This window comes from Dipodomys ordii, unplaced genomic scaffold (genome assembly GCF_000151885.1).
Source record: "Dipodomys ordii isolate 6190 unplaced genomic scaffold, Dord_2.0 Scaffold7, whole genome shotgun sequence".
Classification (NCBI taxonomy): domain Eukaryota; kingdom Metazoa; phylum Chordata; class Mammalia; order Rodentia; family Heteromyidae; genus Dipodomys; species Dipodomys ordii.
This window is the reverse complement of record NW_012267223.1, coordinates 14194245-14207416: the sequence shown is the minus strand read 5'-3', so window position 1 is coordinate 14207416 and position 13172 is coordinate 14194245. Positions and strand designations below refer to the sequence as shown.

General features: G+C 37.6%; 1 protein-coding gene across 2 annotated transcripts in view; it reads left to right on the top strand.

Moving 5' to 3' along the window:
- Stxbp4 (syntaxin binding protein 4) overlaps positions 1-12725 on the top strand; it is a 127476-nt gene extending 114751 nt beyond the window's left edge. For both annotated transcript variants that reach the window (XM_013008844.1, XM_013008845.1), the window contains 2 exons: positions 864-921; positions 12184-12725. In XM_013008844.1, the coding sequence (XP_012864298.1) occupies positions 864-921; positions 12184-12298 (173 nt within the window). In that variant the 3' untranslated portion in view covers positions 12299-12725. The remainder of the gene's footprint in view (positions 1-863; positions 922-12183) is intronic.
- The last annotated feature ends 447 nt before the right edge of the window (positions 12726-13172 follow it).

Sequence of the window (13172 nt, the reverse complement as noted above, 5' to 3'; positions counted from 1 at the left end):
TGCAATGCTTGATAAGAAATGTACGCATTATCCTGCCCATGTAATTGTAACCCCTCTGTACAGTATGTTCACAAAAAAATATATATATATATATATAAAATATCCTTAGCAATACCCAAAGATAGAGCAAAGGGGTGGGACAGTCCCTGAGTCAGGAGGACAGCAGTGAGCTTATTGATACAGTATGGCCTCATGTATTACTTGCACACTTCTTTGCATATCCCTTTTTAGCTAACTATTCTAAATCCTGTTATAGATATGGAGGCTAAGTTTAGCAAATCATTGGGCTGTTTATGTTTAGTGCACAAAATTCTTAATTAACGAAGTAAAATGCCACAGTCCATTGTAAATCACTTCACTAAACTTTTAAACTTAATAAGGAATTTTGTCTTATCCAAAAGTTACTTTCAAACCCCTGCTGATCTGGCACTCATGTATGATTCCCTGTGGAGCTGAGCGAAAGAATGTAAAGGGAGCCAATTAAAGAAACTTTGAGCCAGAATAGACAAGCAGGGGCCATCTTGTCCATCCTTCTGCCTGCAGGCACAGACTATGCTGCAGCACAATTTTTTTCTCCTTGAATCTCACTGACAAAAATGCTCGCTACATGGAAATGACAAGTCATAATCCAGTTATTGCAACTAAAGCAGATTGTTAACTGTTCGATGCTTATTTATTGTGTTGGAAAGATACTAAACCTCCAAGCTCATCTGAATTGTCATGATTTTGCCTTCCTAGAAAATCCTTTTGTATAAGAAGTGTACTCTAATAATTGTCAGGATGGGGAGATTTGTGTGCATAAAATTAAAAAAAATGATCTTCATCGCCTTATTAAATGTATTTCTGGTTTCCTTTCACTCTAGATTTACCTTATGGGTGGGAGGAAGCTTACACAGCAGATGGAATCAAGTACTTCATCAAGTAAGTGCAAACATCTTAAGCAAGTAAGCAGTTTTCCTCACATCTGGAGAGAACCTGAAAGTTGCAGAATAATCAGCAAAACCCAGAAACCCTCTTGGAGGTTATAAAAATTAGAAACAAGAAATGAAGCTTCAACATTTTTATTGCATGTGATTTAAATGCTAATATCAGATGTCACTTGGGGGGGAAATACCCCTGGCACACCCTTCAAGAGAATGAATGTTTGTTGTTCAGGGGAAATATCAGAAATAAAAGGGAACAGAGTCTTTAGTTGAACTTAATATTGGCTACCTGAATTCGTAAATAATAGTGTTTATGAAAAGTAAATATGAAAAATCCATTTTATATATCTTAAAATATTTTTACAATGTTAATAATAAGTGCCATTTAATACTTTAAAATGTACACAGATCATTCATTCTGCAAACACTTTTTGAGCACTTGCTGTTTGCCAGCCATTATTGTTTGCCCTGGAGATACAATAGGAAAATATAGAGACTGGAAGATATTCCCTGATATCATGAAATGTATATTACTGTGAGGAAATACATTTAGTAAGACATAAGCACGTCAGTGTAGGAACCACTTATCCCAGTGGCATCACAACAACCCTTTGTTGTTTGAGATATGTGAACCTTATCATCTCCTCCTAACTTTATAGATAAAGAAAATAAGAGCCTTGAAGCAATGCCAAAAAAGAAAAAAATCCACAGTTGCTACATTACCAAGCCAGAACTAGAATCGTAATCTTCTGATCCAAGATATTTTCTGCCATAGTAGACTGTGACTCAGAAACTTTGAGTGCCTGAGCAGGAATATATTTTCTAGCTGTTGGAGGCCTGGTGTTGCCTTGGACAGGGCGATCTGACACACTTCCATGTTCTAAATAATTCTGTTCATGTCAGCATTGGCATTATAAGAGCACAGAGGGGAAACTTACGGACTCACAAGATCCCAAGAAATTCCTTTTTCTGTCATTTTAACAAATTAGGCTGGATATATATCTGAGAAGAAAAGAGAGAAGACATGTCCTTGCTGTCCTTTCAAAATTTCATATACTTTCCAAAGGAGTTTCCAGATTTCAAATTCTCTATCCTTATCTCTTTACGCATGTTCCTACATGTCTCTTAACCTCTGTTTGCATATCATAAAGCGAGGTGATCTAATAGTATTGCTGAATGCTGGATACCTCGAAACATGACTACAAATAAGGAGACATCAGTATTTTACAATGTGGTAGAAAGGCCATTTTGATGTGAAAGGGAAAGCCTTAAAAAAAAAGTATATCATCATTAAAGAGATAAAGTTTTATATTTGGAAGGATTTAAGGAAAAGTTAGGGTTTCATGGTGTACTTTTTTGGGGGGAGGGGGGTCAGTCATGGGGCTTGAACTCTGGGCTTGGGCACTGTCCCTCAACTCTTCAACTCAAGGCTAGTGCTCTACCACTGGAGCCACAGTGCCACTTCCAGTTTTCTGATGGCTAATTGGAGATAAGAGTCTCACAGACTTTCCTCCCTGGGCTGGCTTTAAACCACGATCCTCAGATCTCAGCCTCCTGAGTAGCTAGGACTACAGGCGTGAGTCACCGGCACCCTGCTTTTTTTTTTTTTCTCTTCCAATCTCTAGACTGCTTACTAAGCAAAGGAACGTATGTACGGACATTGAGGGATAAGGATCCAGGAATCCCATATGTGTACTGTAAGGGTGACAGGACAATCAAAACTCCCATTCAAATTTGCATTTAGCACTAACTGATGCTCAGTGGCCACTCACACGCTATATGTATTTTCCTGTGCATTGCATCATTTAAACCCTTAACAAGGTGGACAGTAGATGCCACAGTGGCTGTTATTCATGGAGTTAGGGTGGTGTTGAGCTGCATTTTGCCTTCAGCCATACTCTTCTTCTAGAAGGTCTCCCAAAAGAAGCTAAAGGAACATATACTTTACTAACCTAGGCTATCATTACTAACCTAGGCCTTGGACAGATAACCAATAAGTGAGTCTATGCCCTGTAGAGATGTCTTTTCCTAAGTTTAGTCTTCTCTCAGTATCCAAAGCTGAATGTCAGAACCCAACTAAGATTCCTTGAGAAGGAAGGAACAAGTGCAAAAGGAAGCAAGAGGTGTCTCGCCTAGCAGTCAGCTTGTCTCACTGTGGTACCCAGTGGAGTAATCCACTGGCCCTTACACATGGGAGCAGCCTTACACTGGACTATTAAAAGGAAAGGATATTCAAGGAGATGAGCCAAATAGAAAGAGTTAGCAAAGTCTTCAGCTACCTTGAGATTCAGTGCTCCTATGGGCAGATAGGAAGAGGTGATGTTTACCTGTGCCCTTTTGCTCTACTCAGCATTCTATCAGTTCTCTTCCCTCATCTTGATACAGGAAGAAAACAGAAGGAGAAAGATAAAGTTTGTTTTCCAAAGGACTAAGGTGGGTGACATTGTCTCACCATTACAGTTACAGAGACTGTTGAAGAGGCTAGACCCGTCAAGGTCATGTGATCCAGGATGCCCGTCTCCAGAGCCACCCACACAAGTGTTCAAGTTGCATGACTCCCTCTCCTGATTTTAGGATTATCTGTTGATATAGGACAAGACAATCATTTCAAACCGATCTGATTTAGGTAAACTGCTATATATCTACTTTCAAACAGCATAATAGAAACTTGTTTCCAAGAATAGTAGTGATCTTCTAGAGATCAGAAAAGCCAGAGAGGGAAAATTAAAACAAAAACCTAACAGCATATCAGTGATCCCTTCACCCTGCCTCATGGAGGAGTGAGGTACTCACCGTGAGTCATTAGTTTCCTTGCCTTTGTCTTGTTTCTTATTGTTTGTTGTTAGAACTTAGCCCCATTCAGCACCAAGATGTATTTACTTTAACTATTCTCAACGAAAGTCTTCCTTTATTATGTACTGCATACCTCCTGCGTTCTTGTAGGGATCCCACTCAGAAAATCATGATGGGTTCTGCAGGGGATAGTAGGCCCTGTATGCGGGAACAGACTGTTCTCAAGACGGCTATCCCTCCTTTCTTCCTTTTGTTTCCCCCGCCACCTAAATCTCCCTTTTCCCCAAGTGTTTTGAAGAGCATATTATTACCAGCTCATCCAGGCTAATTTGAATTGACTGAATATTCCTAGTGCTAGTGCATTTAATTACATAAAGGTCATCTGATGGAAAGGAAAGAACATGGACTTTAGACATGGAGAAACCTGGATTCCAATGCTGGGGTCGCCACAGAAAACGTCCTTAGGGATGTTCATTTAACATGCCTCGAAGCTTTAAAATATATTAGCACTTCATAGGGATCGTTTCCAGAGTGCATAAGCTGATGTATGAGAAGAACCTGTCTAATTCACCTGCACACAAGCATAGCCTTCTTCATTCCCTCTCCTCACTCTGACACATTTAGTTAGGGGACATCTCCAGCTAAGTTGTCTACACAAGCTTCTGCTATATATCCTTCTTTGGGCTATTTTTACTGGGCATCAGTGGTTCATGCCTCTAATTCTCTCTTTCTACATTATAAACTGTTAGGATTTCGATAACTTTTTTACTTTGCCCAATAGGCTTTCTCCATTAGAAAGTCACCTGTAATCTTTCTTGCTACACTTTTACTGAGTTTTAAACAAAATTAAATTAATTCAAAGAATTGGTTCAAACTAGTGCCTTTCCCCTCAGTCTGCAGTCTTTGTGAAAGAATCATTGTGAAGGGGAAGCGTGATAGGCAGAATAATGGGTCCCCAATAATGTCTAAATCCTAGTCTCCAGGACTTGTGACAATGTTAGATTACATGATAAAGTAGCAAGTGGAAGTGGCTAATCCATTGACATTGAATTACAGGGAGTATCCTAAGTATCTAAGTGGATCTAACTAACTACTTGAGACTTTAACAGTGGAATAGAAAGAAAGAAGAGACAATCATCAGACATGTAACAATGGATGCATAATCCAAGATACACTATCCAACATAGATTGCTGGCCTTAAAGATAAGGGCCATGAGCCCAGGAATATGGATGGCCTTTAGTCATTTTAAGCCACAAAATTTTTAGTAATTCATTTATGCAACAGAAAAGTATCAGAGAGAAAAGTGAGAGAGTCATGGTCACAGTATACCTTGAATGCATTTGGCTTGATCTAGGGTATATATTCATACATGTTATCTATTAACAATCTGTATGTTGCACAGGTTAGAAAACAGCTTTAGAGTTTTAAGTAACTTCCCCAGCAACACACAGGTAATCCGGTTAGTACTTAGGAAAACTGCAATTTCAAATGCAATCTGCATAGTCTCTCTGAAAGACCAGTGCTCCAGATAGGCATCTCAGTACTAGCTCTTCTACCTTATTGCCTTGGATGAGACCCTTAAACCTTCTGAACCTCAACTTCTTCAACTGTAGAACATGTTGAGAAAAGGGGTTGAAAAACAAATGAGGAAATGGGTATCAAAAATTGTTGTGAAATACAAAATGCTTTTTCTGACAGAAGTCTTACCCAGCTACCTCATACCTGACCATCTATATCTAAGTGACAAATTCCAATATAAGGGAGCCTGCAGTGATCTTGGATCTTAACTGTACTTTATTACTCTGTCAGCATTAACCAGATACTTGCTGACAGTTTCCACCTTTCAGGCGGTCATAAAGTGCCTAGAGACATGGATTTCCTTCCATCTCAGAGGCTGAAAATCCCAATCTGATAAAAATCACTTCTGATAAAATCATTGAGACTCAGGGGCAGGTCAAGCTCTCTTTGCCATCAGATGTGTCTTTGTAATATTTTACACTCTAAAAATTAAAATGAGAGTTGTGTAGGTAGCATAATTTATTTGTATAAATGTAACACAAATCCTAGGATCCAAGTAACATTTACATAGATTACCACCTATCTAAAAAAAGAAAAAAAGTAAATGCAGCCAAAATTGTTTGCATTATCATACTGCTTCAACCATCACCTGCCACCAAATGTATCTCCAGATCTTTGCACATTATTTAGCCATGAGAACATTGGTGAAGAGGACATACACTGATGCATCTTAATCTAGTTTGTTTGAAATGAATCCGTTTTCCCCAAATAATGTTCAATTTCTATAAACATATTTCTAAGCCAATTAGGATATATCCACTACATTATGATATCTGAGGATTACTTAATCTACTCCTCAGTCATAAGTAATCTAGTCTTCCACTCTGAGTATTATAACTCAGTAGTATAACTACAGCAAGCCTCTGTGGAATATATAAGGTATCCATGCACCAAACATTCATTAACTCCACTTGCTCAGAGTAGATGCAGGCTGTGAGGGTAAGGAGAGGTCCCTGACCCCCAGAAGCCAACCTAGTGGACAGATAGGCCCGTTCAGAATTCATTTTGACAAGTGGAACAAAGTATGACTCCTGGCAAAGCACAGAACCTCTGACTCGAGCTTCACACAAGGACTTTTTATTCAGTTTGCTCAGATAATGCTTTTTTTTTTATGGATTTCATGGCAAGTCTTTAAAAAAAAGTATAATAGCTTTAGAGGTATAATCTGTGATCATGGGGTTAATCCTTTAATTAATTTCATCTTGCAAAGCTGAAGAGACCCTCTCAGATGGTCACTTAATCCATCCTAGAGCCTCTTCATGTATCACTATGGAAACTAACCCATATAAAAAGTGTTTAATGTAACAGCTAAATTCTGAGAAGGTCGATTTGTATCTGGAGCCTGGCTTTGACATGTACCAGGTTTATGACCTGGAGTAAGGTTGCTTCACCTTCTCAATATCAGTTTCCTCAAAACACACTGATAAGTCCAAAAATCGACCAATCCAGTTCAAGGGAGAACTGGAGAGGCTGATGGCATTTTCAGTCCTATATTTCTTCATTCTACAGGTTCACAACATTCACATTTAACTGCTTTAGTGTTCATACCTCACTACTTTAGTTCATACCTCACTTCTAAAGAACCTCGCAAATACCTTCTACCTTTGGTATTTTACAGATTGTTTTCTAATGTAGCATACACTGATGTCTTTATATTTTTTAATGTAGTTAAACATTAGTAGAAAAATTATAATCATTAAGTTTATTGAAATTATGTGTCTTAAAATTTTTAGTTTATTTTAATAGGCTTAGATTCGGAAATTAAAATCAGAGAGTTGTTTTCTCTTTGGAAAACTACCAGTTGGAACTGGGATTTTTTTTAAGCTCCGTTTAACAATCAATGACAAAACAGATCTGGATACATTATCTGAAAAACAAATATGTACATATTGACTCATTTTTATCTGGAATTTTCTTTTCAGGGTTCATATGTTTATTTATTTTTTTGTGCCAATTCTAGAGCTTGAACTCAGGGACCTGGGTGCTGTCCTTGAGTTTTTGTGCTTAAGGTTGGCTCACTACTACTTGAGCTACAGCTCTACTTCTGGGTGTTTTGGTGGTTAATTGGACCTGAGTCTCACAAACTTTCCTGCCCAGGCTTCAAACCACGATCCTCAGATCTCAGCCTCCTGAGTAGCTAGCATTATAGGCATGAACCACTGGCGCTCAGCTAGGATTCATCTTTTAGAAGTATGACAGTAAATTATATCAATACTGTATAAGAGCAATAGTATGATGTGCCTTTAGATTCTTAGAAAGTAATTAGAAAGTATTTGATATCTAAGACGGAAAGATTTTTTAATTAATTGGATTTTAAGACTTTCAAAGATAGTTGTGTTTTTATAGAACACATCATATAGAATAGAATAAAATTTATCTCTGCAACTGTAAAAATTTAGATGAGATTTTACTAACATTGCTACCTTATTGGACTTCCAGATGCCCAGTTACAGAATGCTCAGTTGTCTGTGATATTTACAGAAAGAGTTCATTAGTCATAAGTAATCCTTTTTTTTCCAAGGGTATAATTCCAGAATGTTCAAAGGAACTCCTAGGTCAATAGGAGCCAAATGACTGTAATTTCCTTTGACATATTTTGAAGTGGGTATTTCATATTAGCAGTCTGTAGTTAATTCTCACAGCCAATGTCTGGAGCTGTCACCTGATGCTTTGTCATAGTTTGATGACGTTTTCATACTTTGATTGACATAGCTTACCTTGTGCTGACACCTTCTGAGTTGCTGACTTTTAAATGAGAGTTATTTTTAAATTTAAATCTTTTCATTACCACATGTAGTTTATGGCCAGGTAATATTTTCCAGTGATTAAAATGTACTGGTATCTGAAACAATTATATTACTCTAATTAGTTGTTTTTGTTTTCTGTTTCATTTGAATATTATACACTTAAAATTAACCCCCCCAAAAAAATTACACTGGAAGTCATTTTTGCTTCATAATCTCAGACATGATAAAATAATAAAGCCAAATCTTACTAACCCCACAGTTATATAAAAATAGTGCCATCAACAATGAACAAGTCATAAAAGCATCTCATCATCACAGTTACACGCATGAATTTCTACAAAAGTAGTGCACTCTTTGTTATTAAGACACTACTAAACATAGTGTCCTGCATTTTTATTTTAAAAGAAATCATTGTGCTTTCTTTTTTGAAAGCATTTTGCTCCTCTGGCTAGGAGGTAGGAAACATAAGGAGAGTGAATATAATGGGATTTAAATAATTCACTTACATTTCTTTGCCAATAAAATAAAACATGTTCTCTCAGTTTTTTATAAACTGAGATATGTCTTTCAATTGGATAATATTATTCTAGGAAAACACACAATACTGTCAATCTCCCCAACCAGAATATTATTGTTTTCCAACAACAGATCTGGCAACCATTCAAAGACAAATATTATACTTTTCAGGTTTTTTTAAATATATCTGAACTACTGTTCATTGTTCTTCAAATCAGGTCAGATGCAGTGTCTCTGCAGGAACATTTGCCAGAGGTACTGTCTGTCCAAATGAGAGGTTTTCATGCTTCAGAGGCAACTTCATTACTTGCCAGCCCTCTACATTTTTCATTCTAAATAGCAACATCTCCCTTTATGAACCATGACTTCTTTATTAATTAAACAAAGTCAATGGGACTGATTTATTCTCTCTTCTCAGGTGAATTATCAAGCATACAAACCAGAGAGGAAATATTTGTAATACTAAAATGTTCACAAAGCCAGTAAATCTGGGATTATCTCATCATACCGGTTATGTATGTCAAAGCTCTTTAGTAACAGTGCTCACTAACACATAAAATTGAATGGAATACTCAATACTGGCCCCATTCCAGCATCTTAGGCAGAATTCCAAGTTTTTCTTATAATAATCAGAGAACTCTTTTTCAATAAAGCTAGCTGTGATCATTTAGTGAGGAGCCTCTTGCCAGACACTACATATATCCATCCCATAGGTCACAGAAGGTGTCACATTGGTCTAAAGGTTTTTTAGCAAAGATTAAAGGATGAAATGTGTTCTTAAAGCACAGAAATCATATCTCTGCTGCCCTTGTTTTATTGTGTGTAGTGAGTAACTGTTAGAATTATTTGTTTGATAGCAATTTTAGTGTATGTATATGTGTGTTTGTATGTGTGAGTTTGTGCAGAATACTATACTGTGAAGATAAGATTAATCCAATTTTATGGTTATTACCTTTCTAGGAGGTAGGATAAGGTCTGATGTTGAGTTGTTGGTGAAAAAGTGCTTAATGAATGGTATTGGCAAGAATGACTTCCTGGTGGAACTTTCTGACATTCACTATACAGAGTCTGTCCCTGTGTTTTTCTTAGGCATTTTCCTTTTGGTTATTTTAAATTACCAATTTAATGGATTGTCTATATTTGGGGCAGTTACGCTGTTTCAAGCATGAGAATATTACTTGTCTAAAGCCTACCAGCAAACCTGCGCCTGAACTTATCACTCAGTAATCATTCTTGATTTTCTTGTTTCCTAGCCTCCACAATTAAGAAATATTATAGAGGAGGGAGGATTTAAAGTAATTTGGCAGAGTCTCTTGTTTGGATTAGCATATTTTAAATGTACTGATAAACCCAAGGTTTAAGATCTTGGATAATAAGATTTTACAGTAAGTAAGATTGTCATCCAGAGTCTTCCTTTTCGTATTGTACTTTGCTTGGGTTACAGTGTCCTCATTTCACCTTACATGGCTTCACAGCTTTCAGAGGTTGCACTTGTGTTTCTTAAAAAACACTTTCAATTTAGGCAATTTTCCAGGTTTATAAAGACCTTGAAATGAAATTAACCTATTCTCAATTAAATGCTGTAATAAGGTTAGCATTCATAACAAGAAATTCCTTTAAACCATTTTAAAGAGAAAATAGTAGTATGAGTTGTCAAAGTAACGATTCTTTGTACCACTTAACCACATCCAGGTTTTGAAACCGTGAAGCTCTCTGCATCTTATCACCTTCAGCTTGATTTATGTTGGGGGAGGGGGATGGTATCAGAGCCAGGATGCTGTCCTTTAGCTTTTTCACTCAAGGCTGGCACTGTGCCACTAAAGTGAGTGAGTTTTTGTGATAGTTCCTATATTGTGTTCTATACCACACTAGCTCACAGTGGCATGTTATTTAACATTATATACTGTTGAAATTTTATAGAGCACATCAGTGTATTAAAGATACCAGGAAATCCAGCGTGAAAGGAAACCAATTTATGGGCTGGGGAGGTGGCTCAGTAGTAGAATGCTTGCCTTATATACATGAGGCCCTGGGTTCAATTCCTCAGCACCACATAAGCAGAAAAAGCCAGAAGTGGAGCTGTGGCTCAAGTGGTAAACACTAGCCTTGAGCTAAAGAGCTGAGGGACAGCACCTAGGCCCAGAGTTCAGGCACCACGACCAACACATATACACACACATACATATACACACATACACATACACACACACAAAACCAATTTATATGTAAATCTGAAATATTCTGTTTTTCATAGTATTTTATTAAACCTCTCAGAACACACTTTGTTTGAGATTCCTCCAGATCCACAGTCTTACTTGATTTTCATGAACACTGGCCTTTAGATGTTCTAAGACATAATGCTGCTTCTGAGATTCAGGTTATTAAGACAGAGGCTGAGAAAACTGATCTAGGGTGTGTGTGGGCAGTGGGCTAAGCCATGGCTAGAAAGTTTCCAGGGTGAAACTGTCCATCCAGCTGAAGGCTGGCAGTAAGATACGAGGTCTGAGAAATACCATTTACTAGGTTGGTAATGTTGGTTATGTTGTTCAACCACTCCCAGTTTCTTTCCCACATCCTTCCTCCTCTGTACTTGCATTCTTCCTTCAGATGCCATGTTCTATGAACATGTCAGACACCATCAATTCAGAGATAAGAAATATAGTCCCTGTCCCCAGGGGTTTCATATGTAATGAGAATACCTAAAAGTTAACAGGCATTTATAATACAAAATAATAAGTGATAAGACCATGGGCACATATTGGAAGAAGATTTGATTCTTCAGCATTAGTGTGAGTTAACATCTTTGGGAACAGAAGAGGGACAGATAGGAAGGTGTTGTTGAGATCAGAGATAAGAGATCAGGTACTTTACACTACAGAGTATGTATTTGATCCAGAAGGTATTGGTTGCAACTGAACTTCTACCAGGTGACAATATATGATTTGTCATTAAAGGAAATCTCTACTCTGGAGTAGAGAATGAATTTGAGGTGAACTAGAATAAAATCATAGAGGAGCTATCCAGTGAATTGGGCTATTACAGTGAGGGAAACAAAGATAGGAAGGAATAGATTTCAGAAATTCTAAAGTCAAGATTTGTTGATTGACAGTATAAGGTAAGTGGAGGGTGGGGGAGAGAAAGAGTCAAAGATGATGCATTCACCAGCACTTCTTAATACCTAAAAAAGAAGAAAGAAATAATTGTCACTGAGCCTTAAAACATATCTAAGACATACTAATACTATTGGATCCAGTTCTAACTGTTTCCTCAAGCCTTCCAGTAAGATCCATTGCCGGGCACTGTTGGCTCATGCTTGTAATCCTAGCTACTCAGGAGGCTGAAATCTGAGGATCAAGGTTCAAAGCCAGCCTCGGCAGGAATGTCCATGAGACTCTCATCTCCAATAAACCACTCCAAAAACGGGAAGTAGTGCTATGGCTCAAGTGGTAGAGCACTAGCCTTAAGCTGAAGAGCTGAGGGACGGCGTCCAGGCCCAGAGTTCAAGCCCCAGGACCGACCGGGAAAAAAAAAACGATAGTATCCATACACACATGCAACAGTCACATGTCTGGATAGAAAACACAGTCTTTCAGATTTTAATTTTTTATTCTTTGTCCTTCTCAAGTCATGTCACACAGACCACCTCTTGGATCCATCCTGTGATGAATGTCCTGAATCTGTCTTGCTCAGAGGAGAATGAAGAGGATTTCTCTAGAGAACTTCCCAACCAGAAAAGTTGATGATTTTCTATAGGAAGTGGAGCTACATGGTCTTCTTTGTCTACATGCACAACCTGAGTAGAGACGTGGGATGCCCAACTCTGCAACAGAATGTGTGAAATGGGAGTAAAGCATGCACTGCTTGTTAGATTGTCGAATAGCATCTAATTCTGGATTTAGGGAGTTTCATGAAGCTTTGTGATATTACTATATACATTTAAAAGATCAGTTACCACTACAGTAATTGTTTTCTTTTATGAAAGCACATATAATTAATTTTTGTACTGCATATATCTTTTTTCATGTATAATTATGTGCACCTTGATAATTTTTATGTAGCTCATTATTTTATACGTGGTTCATTTTATATGTCATTTACCAGAATTTGGTACCAGATAACAATCATTTTTGTAGTTCAGATTTATACTGAAAAATTATATGAACATAGTAAAGCGCTTCATTTGATAATTCACTAAGTTTTTTCTGTTCATCCATTAGAGAAATGATCTCAACTTGGTTTTGGAGGTTTAAGAATCTAAATGGCTACTTAATCCAACTTACATCTTTATGGGGCTCTCTATAAAATTGAGTTCAAACCTTATTTAAAGCACACAAAATGCTTGCTTAGTAGGCTGATATAGTGAATATTTTCTTGTTTTCCAGCTAGGAAAATAGTGATTCAGAGGGGTGAAGCATCCTGTCCAGAACTGAGACTCACACCTAAGTCTTCAAATTCCATGTCCAGTTTCTTTTCCTCACACCCTGCTGTACCCAGAGGGAGGTTACAGCCCACCATGCAGGGCACTGTGGTTCTGTTGATACAGCTGTCTCCACAGCTGTGCGTTCCACAGCGAACCAAAAGGCACCTCTCAGCCAGGCATGCTCTCCTGTAACG